This window comes from Marasmius oreades, chromosome 4, assembly GCF_018924745.1.
Source record: "Marasmius oreades isolate 03SP1 chromosome 4, whole genome shotgun sequence".
Taxonomy (NCBI): domain Eukaryota; kingdom Fungi; phylum Basidiomycota; class Agaricomycetes; order Agaricales; family Marasmiaceae; genus Marasmius; species Marasmius oreades.
In genome coordinates this window covers 3,398,457-3,415,001 of record NC_057326.1, presented here as the reverse complement: position 1 = coordinate 3,415,001, position 16,545 = coordinate 3,398,457, and the positions used below count along the sequence as shown (strand labels likewise).

At 45.8% G+C, this 16,545-nt stretch overlaps 7 protein-coding genes across 8 annotated transcripts; 2 read left to right on the top strand and 5 right to left on the bottom strand.

The window, feature by feature from the left end:
- Positions 1–620: 620 nt before the first annotated feature.
- E1B28_007902 (uncharacterized protein) lies at positions 621–2,639 on the bottom strand (the record flags this gene model as incomplete). The annotated part of the gene is made up of 6 exons (XM_043152685.1): positions 621–1,012; positions 1,064–1,228; positions 1,279–1,992; positions 2,050–2,162; positions 2,223–2,345; positions 2,410–2,639. 6 exons carry the CDS (start codon positions 2,637–2,639, stop codon positions 621–623), a joined length of 1,737 nt encoding a protein of 578 aa, XP_043010771.1.
- A 226-nt stretch (positions 2,640–2,865) lies between these two features.
- On the bottom strand, positions 2,866–3,204 carry E1B28_007901 (uncharacterized protein; the record flags this gene model as incomplete). The annotated part of the gene is made up of 2 exons (XM_043152684.1): positions 2,866–3,050; positions 3,111–3,204. The coding sequence occupies 2 exons, from the start codon at positions 3,202–3,204 to the stop codon at positions 2,866–2,868; spliced, it is 279 nt and encodes a 92-aa protein (XP_043010770.1).
- Positions 3,205–3,648: 444 nt separating this feature from the next.
- E1B28_007900 (uncharacterized protein) lies at positions 3,649–4,202 on the bottom strand (the record flags this gene model as incomplete). Its single annotated transcript, XM_043152683.1, has 2 exons — positions 3,649–3,993; positions 4,047–4,202. 2 exons carry the CDS (start codon positions 4,200–4,202, stop codon positions 3,649–3,651), a joined length of 501 nt encoding a protein of 166 aa, XP_043010769.1.
- Positions 4,203–8,700: 4,498 nt separating this feature from the next.
- Positions 8,701–9,146, bottom strand: E1B28_007899 (uncharacterized protein; the record flags this gene model as incomplete). Its single annotated transcript, XM_043152682.1, has 4 exons — positions 8,701–8,789; positions 8,848–8,895; positions 8,949–9,002; positions 9,056–9,146. The coding sequence occupies 4 exons, from the start codon at positions 9,144–9,146 to the stop codon at positions 8,701–8,703; spliced, it is 282 nt and encodes a 93-aa protein (XP_043010768.1).
- Positions 9,147–9,917: 771 nt separating this feature from the next.
- E1B28_007898 (uncharacterized protein) lies at positions 9,918–11,989 on the top strand (the record flags this gene model as incomplete). The annotated part of the gene is made up of 9 exons (XM_043152681.1): positions 9,918–9,946; positions 9,994–10,177; positions 10,252–10,422; positions 10,485–10,678; positions 10,727–10,889; positions 10,944–11,092; positions 11,150–11,541; positions 11,594–11,779; positions 11,838–11,989. 9 exons carry the CDS (start codon positions 9,918–9,920, stop codon positions 11,987–11,989), a joined length of 1,620 nt encoding a protein of 539 aa, XP_043010767.1.
- Positions 11,990–12,034: 45 nt separating this feature from the next.
- E1B28_007897 (uncharacterized protein) lies at positions 12,035–13,238 on the top strand (the record flags this gene model as incomplete). Its single annotated transcript, XM_043152680.1, has 2 exons — positions 12,035–12,794; positions 12,850–13,238. The coding sequence occupies 2 exons, from the start codon at positions 12,035–12,037 to the stop codon at positions 13,236–13,238; spliced, it is 1,149 nt and encodes a 382-aa protein (XP_043010766.1).
- Positions 13,239–14,386: 1,148 nt separating this feature from the next.
- Positions 14,387–16,494, bottom strand: E1B28_007896 (uncharacterized protein). 2 transcript variants are annotated; one of them, XM_043152678.1, is made up of 12 exons: positions 16,327–16,494; positions 16,233–16,265; positions 16,151–16,170; positions 16,079–16,093; positions 15,975–16,013; positions 15,825–15,910; positions 15,644–15,752; positions 15,409–15,577; positions 15,199–15,334; positions 15,081–15,120; positions 14,966–14,997; positions 14,387–14,885 (listed from the first exon to the last, which is right to left on the bottom strand). In XM_043152678.1, the coding sequence occupies exons 1-12, from the start codon at positions 16,397–16,399 to the stop codon at positions 14,690–14,692; spliced, it is 948 nt and encodes a 315-aa protein (XP_043010764.1). In that variant the 5' UTR covers positions 16,400–16,494; the 3' UTR covers positions 14,387–14,689. The 2 variants fall into 2 exon arrangements, with proteins under 2 accessions (XP_043010764.1, XP_043010765.1); XM_043152679.1 differs by having other exon boundaries at positions 14,387–14,997.
- Positions 16,495–16,545: the final 51 nt, after the last annotated feature.

The window sequence follows — 16,545 nt, the reverse complement described above, 5'->3', positions numbered from 1 at the left end:
TGTCCATTAACGATCAACCATATTAATGATCCTTCACACTGGGCATTTGGATCATGAGACCATTAATGGTTTGATGTCCATTACAGGTGGGTGATATTAATGTTCCTCTCGCACTGGGTGTTTGGCCCAGACGATTGATAACCATTAAAGGTGAGTAATATTAATAATCTTGCGCCCCCAGCATTTGAATCACACAAACTCATTAATGGTTGCCCAGCTATCACCACCGGGCTCCTTTTCTTTTCGGATATTTGGAGCCACCATTAGTAAAATCAGAATGTGCGCTTCATTGATGGTCTCTCCATCCCTGGTACACCAATGCAAAATTCATATTAGTTCAAAAAAATCACAAAATGTAAAAATCTAAATAACGACATACGGGACTCGAACTTGGCATCTGTAAACAGAACATTCGTGTAACCCATATTTACCACTGAGCCACTATAGCATATTTAGAGTGGCTATGACTACCAACTTATCATGATTGCTGTCGAATAAACTTTAGAAAAAAAATATTCAACGTTGAACATCAACATCACAAGAAATAACAGTACATTATTGATGGACTACGACACAAGAAGATGGGAGATACGTCAAGAACAACCAACTCAGGCCTTCGACTAAGTGCTAGACGATGGTTGGGTACTGTTAACAGCACTTGCGTTCGCCCTGCCACCTGCGTTCGCCTTCCTGTTGGCCGTGGACTTCTTCCCCTTTGTCGCAGCCTTCTTCTTAGCCCGTGTTTGAGTATCTTCTCCAGTAATCATCTTTGGTTCGCATTCGGGCGCCTTCACATTACGTTTCTTCCTACCAGTGCTTACTTCCTCCCTCCCTTGATCTCCGGCCTCATTTACTCCATCAATTTCTTCGCCAGTCCTGACCATTTTTTTGTGATCATCTCGTTTTCTCTTGAGGGTGTTCTCTTTTCCTTCACCGACAGGCTTTGAAATGTCGGGTTGAATTTGTTGGGGTATTTCAGCCAAGGCGGGCCATTGGGTTGCAGTGGGGTACGCTGAATATAGAATGAGTGTAATTCTTGATGACAGCGGAGCTGGTCACATACCATGTTGTCCCGGCATTGGAACCAGGTTAGCATCGGAGTTGCCTGATAACATGTGACTTCCAGTAGGATCTAAGTCGAACAAATCCGAGTTGACTGCTGGGTTGTTGGAGGAGACTAACGATCCATTAGTGTCAAACACAGGGGCATTATCGGATGACATGTTATCTGAAAAGGTCAATAGTATCTGGAAGGTTGTGTGAGAGATGTTAACATACCTTGATGACCAAATGATGGCCAATCATTCTCCCAGCTGCTCGAATTCATGTCCAGACCCATCATCATCTTCTCAGGATCATTATAATGAGGATTCAGATTCATCTGACTAGCATTGGATAGCGGGTCGCTGTAAGGATTCATGAAAGATTCTTGAGTCAAGAGGTTGAATGTCGAAGCTACTGGGCGATTTGGAACCAAAAGGCTGCCATCAGGTAAGGAAGAACGGTGCGCAGAAGCAGTCAATGCATGTTTAGTAAGACCACCAATGGTCTGCAAGGCGGACAACGATGCTGGCAATGGATTGGGGTTGTTAAGTGGTGAGGGTGGTAAGGAAGAAGGGCGTGCAGAAGCAGTCAATGCATGATCGGCAAGACCACCAATGGTCTGCGAGGCGGACAACGATGCTGGCAATGGATTGGGGTTGTTAAGTGATGAGGATAACAATGGTGCTGTGGTGACAGTGGTGTCAAGATGAGGGTTGACCCCCGAGGAAAGTGGTGTATTGGATGGCGGTGGTGTGGATGGCAGTATCGCCGCAGCAGCAACAGTGGGCGGCTCGGCGGAGGACTCGGTACTAGATTTGGCACCCAGGGCAGAGGGCAAATCCGGACCGTTACCCTGGATGGTGGAATCTGCCGTTTTCTCAACCTCCGACTCGACGTTGCCATCGACTTCAAGATCATTCACAATACGTGTTTTGATGTATTCGGATGCTAGAAACAAGGTATGTGGTCTGAAAAGCTAATCATTTCTCAGAACTAGTAGCTCACAAAAAGCGGAATTGGCATATTTTAGGCAAAGGGAATGTGTCACATTGTATGCCGCTTCATCAAACTCTTTGACATCTTTACTGGTCGTTGCGTCGGGAATGATGGAGAAGACACTGGTAAGGTTTGTTTCATCTTATTAAACGGCTTCTTTTATTGAATTCAATTTGACTTACCTGCTCACAGTCGTTGTTCCGTCACCACATGGGCCGTAGATCAGGATTGTACATCCCGCGCCAAACATCTTCGAGATAGAGTGGGATATCATCGGCAAGATTTTGTTGGCCTTCTTCCAAGCCCTAGTTTCACATCATACAGGTGAGCAACTGACTCTCTCTCCATTTGAAAGCATGTAACACCTACATTTTATAGCCACTCGCATCTAGGGTCCATTCCTCTCGTTTTTTCCAAGCCTCCAGCTCCTCGGCATACTTCCTCTCGAGGAACTCCCGTAGCTCGTTCTTAAACTCCTCGGATTCCTTGGCCCACTTCCTCGCAGTAAAAGCATTCATCTCCTGAACACGACAACCCGAATGGACATGGCCTTTGATGGTCTCCCAGTGCGCATCGAATTCGCCCTTGACTCTCAGCATAATATTCCTTTTGATAAAATTGCAGCTCCGATACCTTCCTTGGCTGAGAGGTCAAAGCGTTCAAGATGCTGGTGATCATTGTCGAAATCAAATCAGAGTTGCAAGATTTCCTGCTCCACCGGTGGCGTGCCCAGTTCGCGATTTTCTGTGAAACCATATCGGAGTTAGTGAGTACTGAAAAATTTGTTGAAATCTATACCTCATGCAGCTTACGACGAAATTCTGTTCACCTGGCCTCTTCGTTGGCTCTTTCCTTGCCATCTTCGAATGTGTTGATGTCGGTTATTGTGTAGGTTTCATCGGGATCTGGCATGTCGTCTGGAGCAAGATCGTAGCCCCACTTGTCAATAAAAGAACTGGTCGCTTGCGAATACATCACACTCTTGTCGAGGAAGAAGGTATCCTTAAAGCCTTCAAGTTGACCAATGTGAGTAAAACATCAAATAAAGTATGTTTGCTGCAGGTACTTACTTTCGAGCAGCTCCAGCTTTAGTCCTTTGGCCCAGGTCTCGTGTCCACGACCTCTGCCATTGCCTTTCGACTTCTTGTTCAGTTTTTTCGACATCGGGCCGACAGTAATGGAGTAGCAGTGAGGGAAGGAGACTGGTCGAACAGTAATAGAGGGGGGAAAGGTTGAGAATCAATAATGGAGGGCCACAAGTAATAAGAAAGTATGGTGTTTCCATCCCAGATCTCTGTGACACACCTCATTCTCGATCTGACAAGTTTCAGCCAGGCAACCGAGGGTGGAAGAATGAACTTACAGCTGACTGCAGTCCAATATGTTGTCAGGAACATCGACCTCAAGGCTTGCGGCGTCGCAACCAATGCAATGCTGCGACTCTCAAATCTCAGTCTGGATTTGCCATTTCTACCTTCCTTCTTACCTCGATATCTGACAGTTTTGAAGCGTTTTGACCGACGGCGATTACTTCAGGTAAGTCTTCCTAATCGTTAGCTACACTAATGAAATTTTTGACTCTTTTGGGACATGTATCGTAATCGTTAGCTACACTAATGAACTTTCTAAATCTTTTGGGACATGTATCGTCTCAGACCGGGGATAATAATCGAGTAAACACCAAATTCTATTCTCCTCCACCATTTTCTTGAGGCGCTTTTGGTCGCATGGAGGGACTTCCTTCTTCATGTGATGCACAGCTTGATCAGGGAGCAGCCAGGGCACCTCTTGGCCCCTGGGACTCGAAGGAGTGAGAGGTTGAGTCCAAGCTTCATCGTACTCTTTCCTCGCGAACGGTTTTGACAGTCGAGCGTCAACAAAGATCTCATCTACCAGCCCACCACGGTAGATCGAGTCCTTTTTTGCCTCCTCATGATAGAACCTATGAATCATCTTCCCGACAGTTGACTCAGATTAGATCATGAAATAGAAATAGAGATACTCACCTCTTTCTGAATGTATTGATTTTTTTCATCAAACCTATGGATCCCAGTGACCTGAACTCGAAAGCGTTGTGCGTAGTTGCCTAACGCTGCCTGCATCACGTTAACTCCTGCCAGAACATCGTCATTCCAGACAAATGGCCAGAACTGAAAGTACATCTGTTCACGAAGATAGTGTTTGCCCTCCGGACACAAGGGTGGTACTCGAGGTCAAACTCTCGCCTATGAATCAAGCATGTTAGCTACTCACTAAGAGAGAACCTTGATGAACGACTCACATGGGGGGTCTTTTGTATTTTCGGTGACCGAGATCCAGTTGTAATCCAAGCGTCAAAGAGGAACTTCTTGCGTCGAGGTTTTGGGGGGGGAGTCATCTCGTGGAGCCTCAAAAAGAGACGGATATTGTGACGGAATGAGTGAGTTTGAAAGTGTCTGGAGATATAGTGATAGTGAAGAGATGAGTTGCGGATGAGCGTTCATTGAAGTCGCCACGTGATGGCCTTGCAGTGGGAATAGATCCAAGATAATCGCTCTTTGAAGTAAGTTATGAATAAAAAGCTTATATGGATTAAATAAACCCTTATATGCTAAAAAACCTTATATGACTTCAATTGCTTGTAGTGCAATGAATTGCCACCCACTGACTGTGGCCCACGGATGTTGGCGCCGGCCCGCAGAGCACGCTTTTCTGAGCGCTCATTTCCTCAATTGGTAATATCATCAGTAATTCAAACTTCCTGGAGTGAACTTCCGAGCTCACAAAAGAAAGAAAACAAAAACTTAGATAAAGAATATTTCCAGGTCCTATCTGTAGTAGCTCGACATTTTATGTCTTAATAGTGGGATAGTTGTAGGGGACAGTCGCGAGGCTGAGCACTGTCTAGTTGAACCTGAAATAACTGGAACTCCGGTAATTCAAACTTCCGGGATTGAACTTCCGAGCGCACAAAAACATGTTCTCATTCATGGCTCATGAACAAAGGTGTGTCTCGCATCAGCCTCTGAGCTATGTCATATATGAAGTAAATTCGTATAGAATTGGGGAGATCTTGCCATCCCATCCAGTCCTTCATTCTGTACAATTGGTGATGACCTTGTTCTTCAAGCGGAATCGTCCATCTCGTGCACAAACCACATAGCTGTACAAGAGCTCAACAACCCATGCACGTATCATTACAGTATCTTGGACTTACTTTATATAGATTATTCTGATTTCAAATTGAGAATCTCTCGCCATTTAACTGAGTCCTCCAGTCCCAAACAATTGGTGATGACATTCATCTCAGGTGGACTTGGTTGGCTTGCACACAAACCACATACAACCACATTAGCTCAACAACAGAGGCAGGTCGCATTACGGTATCTTGGCTACAGTGTATATGTGGTATACCTATTCTTTTTCTAACATCTCCCACTATTCCATCGAGTTCCTCATCCTCCACAATCAGTGATAACATTCCTTTTCAGGAAGACCAGATCATCGGCTGCACCTTGAGTGACCACCACCATGGCCCGCCCCAAAAAATATCACACACCTCAAGAAATTTGTGAGGCGAACAAAGCGAAGGCAAAGCGCTATCGAGAACAGTAACTTTAACTCTGTTTCATTCTATTCATATTCTAAACAGTTATTTTTCTGCCATTAGCCATTCCGAGACACTGAAGGCACGGCGACAGTCCAAGGTAAAAGCTCTGGAAGCACAACAGTTTGTAACTCACCCAGAATGTATCTACCACACTCTGATATGAGGATATAATTAACAGGGCAGAAGAACTTCGGGAAAAGCGGGGAAAAGCCGAACGAGAGCAACAAAAGCGGGGCTGGTACGTTCGTTGTATGTTTCAACTTTTAAGAAGTTCGTCAAACATAGTATGACTGCCCACAGAACTCTGGATCAAATAGAGGAAGATAAAGCTCTCGAGGAGATTTCTCGTCAAAATTCTGAACGTCACAAACATGCGTGTTCGATCTTCGCGAAATTCACCCTCTGAGTTCCAAACCGTCAAGATTACATTTGTTGTCTTTACACGAATTTTATCACTCCCGAATCTGGTGGCATATACCCAGACCCTTCATTCTTCTCAGACTCAGTCAGACCTTTTCAACGCATGGAAGATTCATTGACACAGATTCTGCGCGATATTTATTGGTAAGGTGGTGCATGCGACGAATGGCACCAAGTCAAGGAGATGCAGAATGATATCAGACAGACGATAGAATGGGCAGAGGAGTTGGAAGTTTTTGCAAGTCTCGGGGTCCTAGACCTGATTGAAGTGTACGATACAGGGTCACTACACTTCTTACATGGTTGAGTCTAATGTGGTCTCGGCCTCCATTTGTGGCCTCGGTCTCTACGTGTAGCCGCGGTTTTCAATCGGAATTTGCGGACATAGATGTCGTTTAGAGGCTGCGGGGTGAAAATTAAAGGGTCCAGATCTTACTAGAGGCGGCATTTAACGTTCATTTAGCCTTTAATGAGGGCCGTTGATCCTACGGCGTTTAGTGTCTTCCGCGAATCCGGTTTGACTGTCACTGTGTGTAAGTGGCGCAATTATTCAAAGCTGGCTGGTTCGACTGTCACCGCGTGTAACTGGTGCAATTGATAATAATCAAAGTTCAAATCGGCTTCTTTTTTCAAGCAGTCGCTGGGAGGAAGGGAAGCCAATGGAGGCACATTTTATTCGTGAGTCACAATACATTTGAGTACAGGCTGAGGACTACAAGAAATTAGGGGCAAGAAATCACGGGAATAGTTCGCCTTCACCTGGCACAAGGCTGAAGTTGATGGTTTCGGCGCCAGGGGCAACGTTGACAAGCCCGGTAATGCGACTTAGTTGACTATGCTACAAGGTTCTTTTTGCACTTTAAACAGTGCTACGGAGCGATATTTATCGTATTAAGAACTAGAGTGAGCCCGAATTGCTAGTTAAAGCTAGTGCCGCTAGTAGAATGTGCTGTAGGCGCAGCTAGACCAGTTAGAGAGAGCCGTAGATCGTGTCAGAAAACTGTATGACCGTTCGAAACCTGTAGAACACTATGAGCAGAGGACTTAAGCGGTATTTCACCGAGTTCTACTCTCTACATTCTATTATGCACTGGCATATCAAGGGATTGTACTATTAGAAGACTTGTAGTCTTCACAGAACTGTTCATAGCAGAACTTAACAGAGTCAAAAGACCTTCATACTAGGAGTAGCTACTTCTATGGGGGATTTAGTTGATAAGAAATCGGACATAAGACCACACAGACTAGGAGAAATTTGATATGACCATAGATCGAGTCCTGATCTGAGGAAAAGACAAAAAGACATGATACAGATCACAGATCACAGATAGAGTACCTAGGAACCAGGCAGGAATGAACAACAGATCTCGGAGTCCACACTGTTCATGTGCTACGGCGATTCAGAACTCTGGATCCATATGCTGGAACTACTTGGACACACAAAGTCCCTATGATTTGATAACATCGAAATGCAGGATAAGGTCCGTAGGCAGGAAATACCATATGGTATGCCTATGTAGGTCCATTCTACATGCTGAAACAAGAATGAAGAACGGTCCAGATTGGTCCAAAACATATGATTCGAATATGGAAAAGCTCCGTAGACAAGATTCTGCACATGTAGCGGCCCCTAGTGATAAGATTCCACATGGATTCGTAACTACGGTGCATTATTTTTAGAGATGAAACAAGTAGAGATAGGATTACAAAGCTAGCGTAGAAGTAGTATAAAAGCAGCTCATGTATCCGTAGATAAAGAAGTACTACCTGTGCGTAGGAAAGTCCTGAGTGGGTTGCCCGTGAGTAACTGCTCTTGACACCAATAGAGAGATTTGCCCTGTCTTTGTGCAGTGAAATGATAAGATTTGATTTGAACTATACGAGACTGTCGAGGTCAAAACTAGAGAACTATCTGTCCGTAGGCCGCCGAGGTCTTGATTACTGTTTCGTGATCCGTTGAGGGTCTTAGCGTTCGTGTCCGCTGAGGACTTAGTTTTCGTGTCCGTCGAGGGCAATAGTCTCCAATCGTTTGAATTAGTCTTACCATAGACAAAATTCATAGTCCCACTTAGTCCACTGGACAATAAACAGAGCCCCTACAAACCCTAGAATCCCCGTAGCTGTGGTGTTTTACACTTGCAGTTACACATTGACTTCATAAGACCTTCATACGATACTGAGACTGTGATCTTGTGCATAACCTTTGCCAAGCAGTCCACCCTTGCAATCTTTCCTGGTGTGTAGAGTTATTGATAGACTTTACACGGAGGTTTACTAGTTTTTGGGTTGATTTGGTGTTGGCGCTACTCCCGTAGCTCTGATATTAGGTTGACTCTTGAGTGGTATTCTTCACCCATTACTGGATTGAAGCTTCTCTGCAAAGAGAGCTCGGGCAGTGACTGCTGAGTCGCAGTGTTGCATAGCTTGGCCGCTCACGCCATGTGTGAGGGGGTCCATTTTACCCCTGGTAAACGAAGAAAGACTGTCAATTGTGAAGCAAAGAAGCTTAGTTAGAAAAGTCACCATCCACAGACCCATCCTACATGGCGGCCAACCCAAATAGCATACCAGCGGTCGCTGGAAGGTGGAAGAGCGACAACGCTCTGGCATCCTGGGCAGGTGAGATGGGTGGCAGGCGCAGCACCGGCAGCTCAGATTATGGCAGGGGAGTTGGTACACTCCACATGTGGAGGGACATTCTCGGCACTGGAGCTGGAGGAGCCTGAGGAGGCAGTGATTTCTGGTACAACCAAGCTCAGACAAGAGGACTGAACAGCGACGGGGGAGAGAGAACATACTATCACGCAACACGGTCTCCAACACGGTCTCCACAATGGATTGGAGGCCTGAAAATGCCCAGTCAGATTCTGTAAGTATAGGATTAAGACCAAACACTTACGCTGCACTGTAATCTCACTGATGACGGCTCCAAGTTGGTCCCAGTCAGGTGCAGCTACAGCAGTTTGTTAGTTGTTGAACATGCTCGACAATGGAACAAGTGCTCACCACTGTCATTAGCGACATCAACGGTGGCATTGACGGCGGGGTCTGTGTCGTTGGGATTGTTGTTGATGTTGGTGGTATCTTGAGATGACATGGTGGTATGAGGGAGGGGATGAAGAAGAGAAGAAATCAAGTAAACTATATAAATACGTGAACTAACTGTGGCATTGTGAGACGGCAATTGCGTACCAGTTTGAAACCAAATATATATCAACAATGGCTTGTTCCATCACTGCTGGTTGAAAACCAAATACATATCAACAATGGCCACGCATTGACGCGTCTTCCTCGTCCACTGTATACTGGAATCTCTATGGCTAAGGCAAAAGGAAAGCGACCAAAAGTCTATACCACCTCAAGTGCCCACCACCTGGCATCACAGTGTTCTCCAGTCGACCAAACATCGACTCCGGTATAGTAATGTCAACATAGAAGTTGAGCCCGATAATCAACCAGAATCCAGTCATTCAGTTGAGAGAGAATGGGAGGAATTTGGGATGGAGAGCATGCCAGGCGGGTGGCAGTCTGAGTGTATCAGCGAGGAAGCTGAGGGGGAGGAGCTGGGGAAAATCAAGGTCAAAACAAAAACAACGTGAAAGCGGTACGAAGATTCGGTAGGTTATTGGAATTAGATCCATATCACAGTCACTTTACTTAATTCTACCTCTAGGATACTCCACTTTTGACATGGTCCGATAAATATCGAGACGAGTATCTTGATTGGAACCTGGCTACTGAAGAGAGGGGTCGACTGTTCAGCAATGAGCCAACATGCTCTCGTTGCTTCTCAGATCACACTAACTATCGATGTCGGGATTGTTTCGGCTTGTGCATGGTTTGTAAAGAGTGCCTTTTGCTCAGGCATATGGATGAACCGTTACATGTCATTGAGGTGTGAGAGAAGTGTCCCATTACTGATCTGATACTGAATCTACTGACAGGAATGGAAGCAAGATTTTTTTCAACCTGTTACTCTACGCTCTCTTGGCCTTTGCATCCAGCTTGGCCATTTGCCTGGAAGACAGTGCAGCTTTCCAGTCAACTGCCCTCAAGACTTCACAGTTCTTGCATGGAATGGGTTACACTCAGTTTCCGTGGACTTTTGTGGTTGCATTACAGCGCCGGGTAAGTGAATTTAACACCATCAAATGATCCATGATAAGTACAGCTAACCGTACTTCTCAGATCGTCACTTCCAGCTCATGGAAATGGGCTTGTGGCCCTCGTCATACAAAGAGCCGAAATCTGCTGCCACCGTTCAACTTCTGAGGAATTTTCAGATTACCAACCTTCATTGCCAGACGCCATCCACGGAGTTTTATGAAGTTTTGGAATTTATCAGCGATGGAACTGGCCTTCAAAAACTTCCGGTAAGTAGCTCATTTCTGTGCTTTGCATGGCCCAATACGTGTAACTAAAAGCATTAATTTAGGAACGGGAAGCGCAGTGGATGACAATGTTACGCCAGTACCGCAACATCAAAACAGCCAAACGCTGTGGTCGAGGCCACGATACCAAAGGAATCAAGGGTACTTCTTATGGTGAAGCTGCAGTACCGTGTCGGGCGTGCCCTCATCTGGAGCGTAATCTTCCAGCAGGTTGGGACAAAGTATCAGCAGATGACCAGTAAGTTGCTGTCGGAATTACGATATCAATGATTGACCCTAGCCTCAGATTTCTCTATGCACTCTACCTCTGCAAGGACGCCAACTTTGGGCAGAAAGCAAGAGCCAGACCTAACGATGATCGGGACCCTTCTCTAAGCCCAGGTTGGGGCTGTTTCGTTCTGAATGACCTGTACATGGCGGAAGTCAGCAAGCGGGCCACTCAGGAAGAGGTCTGTACCCTTTTTATATCTTTTCTAATTGATCGACTTACCAAAACATGTTAGATAAGCCACTGTGTCGGTTTCAAGGCAATATCCACAGCCAACACAAAAAAGACAAAGGGATTATGTGCAACTGGAATCAGTGCAGTTAGTTGTGCGAGACATGAGACCTTCCGTCCTAACGGTATAGGTGACTTGCAAGTCGGTGAACGGTAAGTCCTCTGCTCGTTATGTGTTCGAAAGACTGTAACTGACCTATTTCATGGAAGATACATCAATATGGACTTTCTTGCGTTATTTATGCTCATTGGTTGCGGCTTGTCGTTGGTGTTCTTCTCTTATGACATTGCCTGCCAATGGGTTGTCAACTTCCGGTCACGGATGGCTCAATTTCCCGAGCACATGCATCTCCCCAACTCGTTGAAGCTCATATTCAAGGTCCCGAAATTTTACCTCATTGCTCATGCACGCAAGTGCCTCGCCAAGTTTTCGTTCAATTACACGGAGGGGGCCGCTAAAACAGATGGCGAAGGAATCGAATGGAATTGGTCGTGGCTAAATGCTTGTTCGCGATCCCTATCGATGATGAAAGCCGGCGCGCGATGGGACATGCTGGATGACTTCACAAACTTCTGGAATTGGCGGAAAACCATAAATCTAGGTATGCATCTCCAGAGGTATATCAGATGTTATTTAATAATCATTCCTTTCAGAAACTTCCCTCGTCAAGAAGCTGGTTAAAGCCATTCCAGAAGCAGTCGTTAATGCCCACGCATTTACAGCATTTACGGACGCACTACAGGACGACCACACGAAGGATCTGCTTATCTGGCAGGACCAGGTTGTGCAATGGGAACAGGGTCTGTCGAACTTCTGTCCGTATGACATGCGTGAAGAAAGTAAGTCCCATTTCCATGCTTACAATCTGGATATAATCTAACTCTAGACATTCAATAGCACTCACACTGGCCCAGGTGAAGAAGGAGCTCACCGAGGAGGAGCATCAACAAGAGGTGACTGGCATGAATACCTCAATATCAACGTTGAGTGGTCTAGTGATTGAAGGGTTGGAGATTGAGGAACTTCAGTATGTGCTTTTGGTTCGATGAATTACGACCGCCTGACATTTTTCTAGATGATCTATTGTGGCCTCTATGACATGCAAGAAAAAGCTCACCGATTTCCAAGAATGTTCCCGCATTACACAACAAACGTCTCTCCTACAACGCATACGAAAATACCAAGATTCTCTCCTGATCCACATACCTGCTCTCCGACCTTTGATTGAAGCTGAACCGCCTGAATGCACGAGCCTGGAGACAATGAACCTTTTCCTCCCTAGCTCCCTCAACAAACGATCGCATACTCTCATTCCAACCGAACTGATACAATTGGAAGATTGTCTTCGTTTTGCACAAGCGCATGAATCGCTCAGTCAGTTACGAGCTCAACTTCGCTCCCGTTCTGTTGTTTACAAGAACACATCCCGTTTACAGCCTTCACAAGGCATGTATACAAAAATGAATACGCTCCAGGACAAGATTGAGGCGCGAATTACAATGATAGCAGCTACTTATCGTGCGGCACGAGCTGCCCTGGTGAAAACACGCAAACAAGGAGAGTGGATGAACTCACTGAAGGAGCTGCAGGACACGGATATTCGAGGGATCAGCGAACGGGTTTTGAAGGAGAAGGAGAAGGAGGACTGGCGCTTAGCACAGGAGCGAAGTGGGTTGGGCGCAGATGCTATAGACGAGGTTCTCAATGAGAGAAACGTGCCCACGATCCCATTCAATCCGATCCTGTCACTTGGACAAAGTAAACAAGTACTTTCGTGGATTTGGTACACCCGTCTCACGATGGTGGGGGGTGAAAGGGTCGCTGACGGGGCTAGTTTCAAGGAGATCCAGGATAGTGAGTTTAACTTGACGTGTTGTTTGTCTGTATTGCATCACTAATTTTTTTACAGGCCTTCGTTCTGAGTGGTGTAAAGCGCGTGCTCATGCCCATCGACCACGAGAAGAATTGAGGCTTGTAGAAGAAGAAATGCGCCGCTCGATCGAATATTGTTACTACGTGGCTAGCTGGTGGGAAAGGCAGATCGGACGACGAGATGTCTCTCCATTCTTACAAGAGGGTTTGACAGCATATGCGAAGGAGCATGCTCATGTTGAGCGCAATCGTGGCCGTCATTGGGCACAGCTATGGCACCCCATACGCGAGCGGGCGAAGGTCATCCTTTCCCACCTTTCGGATCCACGCCACAACGCTACACTTCCATCCATGTCTCCGTTAGAGGTAGAAGTTGAAATGGATGAAGACAAGGGCAGGGAGGAATCGGACGATGATGGCAATTGAGGACGGGTCAGCTTGGTATTCTTGTTCCATTACAATTCGTGTTTCTAGGTATATCTATACCGTAATCAGCCAGCTTTTTGATCTTTTTGTCAAGATAAGGTCCAGTAATGGACCAAGTTCTCTAAGTTCATTAATGTTTAGAGGTACATCAAAGATGGTATTTTGGTTTCACCCCCTTACATTGGTTTTTTATTAATGGAAGAAAAAAACTGAGTGGTCCATCGATGATCCCGCTTTGTGGAACCATCAATGGAATGAAGAAGCAGTCGATTCATTGATGTTCGAAGGTACCGTCGAGGGATAGTTGTCCATCGATGGACGGGATCATCAATGGAATGAACGAGTGGCCGATTCATTGATGTTCGAAGGTATATCAATGAAAAGAAACTCAGGGAGGGTGGTCCATCAATGATTTGGACAGGGCCATCAATAACATTAATGGAAAGTATCTAAGGGAGTAGATATATTAATAGTCTTGAGGCTCCTTGGAGCCCTGAGCCAATCATTATAACGGGTGCACCAAGGTTTTGTACGGTTCATTATAAAGATGTTACATGGTCTGTTGAACACTGGTCAAATGCCCTTACAGTCATGTAATAAGACAATAACACAGGAACTTACTGAGGTTGAGGCAACAGCAGATATGGTATATGGTGGAAGTTTGGAAACAATCAGCGCGGACATGTTTTTGGTAGGAAAGTGTATTAGTAAGCTGGATGCGTCCTTAGTGGGAATTGCCCACCACTTTATGCAATTGACGGAGATAAATATGGAAATAAATAACACTAGCTAATACAACTAGTGTTGTGCAGGCTCGGGCTCAGGCCCTAGGCCGGCCCGAGCCGAGCCGAGCCCGGGATAAGGCTTTGAAGGGCTCAAGGCTCGGGCTTGCAGTTTGGAAAGCCCAAGCCTTAGGCCTGAGCCCGGGCTTCTAATATGTAATCAATGTACATCTTTTTCGGGACTGGCAGGTTACCAAAATGGTCCATTACACCGAAGTATTAATGGCCGGCTCTGAATTTAATATAAATAATTCACATGACCGTAAATTTGCCGTAAATATATGCCGGCTGCTGGCCCCACTGTTGCCGATTACTTCCAAACAGCTTTCTTTGCCAAATTCTGGCACTAAGTTCAACAGACACAAAGGAAGGTGGCTCTGGGTTCATAGAATGTACTAAAAATTTGATATTTTTACAGCCATACTTCTTTTAAAAATTTGTACAGTAAGCCTGGGCCCAGGCCCAAGCCGTGGGCTTAGTGCCCGGAGCTTGGGCTCAGGGCTCGGGCTTGAGAATTTACAGGCCCAAGCCCGGGCTTCAGGCCAAGCCCGAGCCTGCACATCACTAAATACAACTTTCACTGAAAGTCCCCCTTTTCTTCCCTTCGTACCGATACTCGCCCTCAAGGCCTCAAACCCGGCTGTCCGAAGTATCAGATCCTGCCGATGATCACCGCGTTTGTGTACTAGTAAACCCTGAAGGGGCGGGTGCACGCCAAGTTAGGCTTGTATTCTCGCCACGTTGAGGTGAGTATGAAGATATGTGAGTAGTGCTACCACTACCCATGATGACCTTCCGATCGGATACTTTGAAGAGATTCAACATCATGCGTGTTGTAAGAATCCCTATTGCCGCGTGAAACGGGCTAAATAACGAACGGCAAGGTGTCAATACCATGAATGAAAAGGACCTCGATGAAAAAGGCGAAAGTCAAAAAATACGAACGCGTAGCTAAACCATTTTATGTGAGTAACGCCCTAGGGTCGAATTAAACGAGATTCATTAGCGTTAGTAAAGACTCAGAGATCAAGACCGCAACGAGCAAAGTTGATTGACTTACGACCACCATAAGATTGTTGAATATAAGTAAAATTGCAACGCTTGAAGGTGAATGCAAAGAACATATTTAGTACGTGAGACATTCTTTCGTTACGAATGTATATCAGGACGCCACTCACCCAAAGAAATAAAACAAATTATCCCGTAGCAGAAGCTCATACAAACCGATCCTCTTACCATCCCTAAATCTCCCAGTACTCGACTTGAGTGTTTTATATAAAGCAAACCCGGCTAGAACGCCTTCGAAAACTGTGGCTGGTAGATAATCCGCGGGCGTCAGCATTTCTAAATTCCACCTTGAACTGAGAGGGAAGAGTAGAGAAACGAACCGGGAACCCACTGCGCCCATTCGATTCCAGTGTGGATACTAGGACATCCTGGTAATGGCAACTGAACCGCATCTGCAATAACAGCTCTTCGTCTTTGAGCGTTGTGGATTAGAATCACCAGAAACCCTGCGAGGGATGCTAGGAATAGGAAGAAGTTGATGATGGCAATCTATGTCGAAAGAAGATAATAATGACAGTCAGTCACTAGACTAAGTTCACTGGAGAGAAAACAAACCCGCTTGGAACAGTTGTACAATACGTACACGCGAAGCTGCATGATAATTTCCACGGACCACAGACTAAGGGCTCCCACAACTCTTATGATACTGTCCATGGCGACACATCTGTGTGGTGATCGGATGCTGGTCAGTCAGCTACTCACATAGATACTTTAAGGAATGTATTGGAAAACGCACAAGTTATCGGAGGTGATTCCAGGAATCGAAAAAGTGTGGATCTGGACAACGTCAAAGAGCAATAGCACAATGGTGTAGTACCGAATCTATGGAGGCAGAAGATTGAAGGATAAGGAAACGGGTAGGAGAATGACCGTTTATGGCACGGACCCAGAAGAACATGATTTTGCTCAAGTTCCACTCTCGGGACTAGAGGAAGGAGGGAGGTGATGTGAACTTCAACAACGGCCTGGCCCATACAGAACCGCACAAACCCAGATAAACCGAATCTGATGTGTGAATGAGTTGGGTTCTTTAGTATGAGATAACGCGGATAATCAGCTCACCTCGTCTGGGAGGGTGATCACTTTGAATCATAATAGGAATCAGAAAGGCATGATCAGTGAATATGGCGCATCTTGCACTCACAATAATCATGTAACCCCCAGGTAAGGCCTACGACTAGCGACACAAGGCGGTTGTAAGTGCAGTGTCATTTCACCAGCTAGCTTTGAAGACGTACGGCAAACTCGCAAGGGAACCAAGCTCCCCTCGAACAGAGCGATAAAGTGATTCTCATCGATTGGGTTTGACATAGGGCAGCTCGGAGACACTAGCCAGGGCAATGGAAGACGTGGTAGAGGTGGTAGGGAAGGAGAGGAAAAATCAGGAGTCGATATGCAGTGGGGCTGAGCGCAAAGTAGAGGAGTCCCCATCCTTATATCGTCTCCCAGGCCCAGGT

Coding starts and splice junctions, on each gene's coding strand:
- E1B28_007896 (XM_043152678.1), bottom strand. CDS start 16,399: ATGTCAAACCCAATCGATGAGAATCACTTTATCGCTCTGTTCGAGGGG. Junction 15,578..15,643: donor TGTACAACTGTTCCAAGCGG/GTTTGTTTTCTC, acceptor CTTTCGACATAG/ATTGCCATCATCAACTTCTT. Junction 15,121..15,198: donor AATTTGTTTTATTTCTTTGG/GTGAGTGGCGTC, acceptor TTCACCTTCAAG/CGTTGCAATTTTACTTATAT.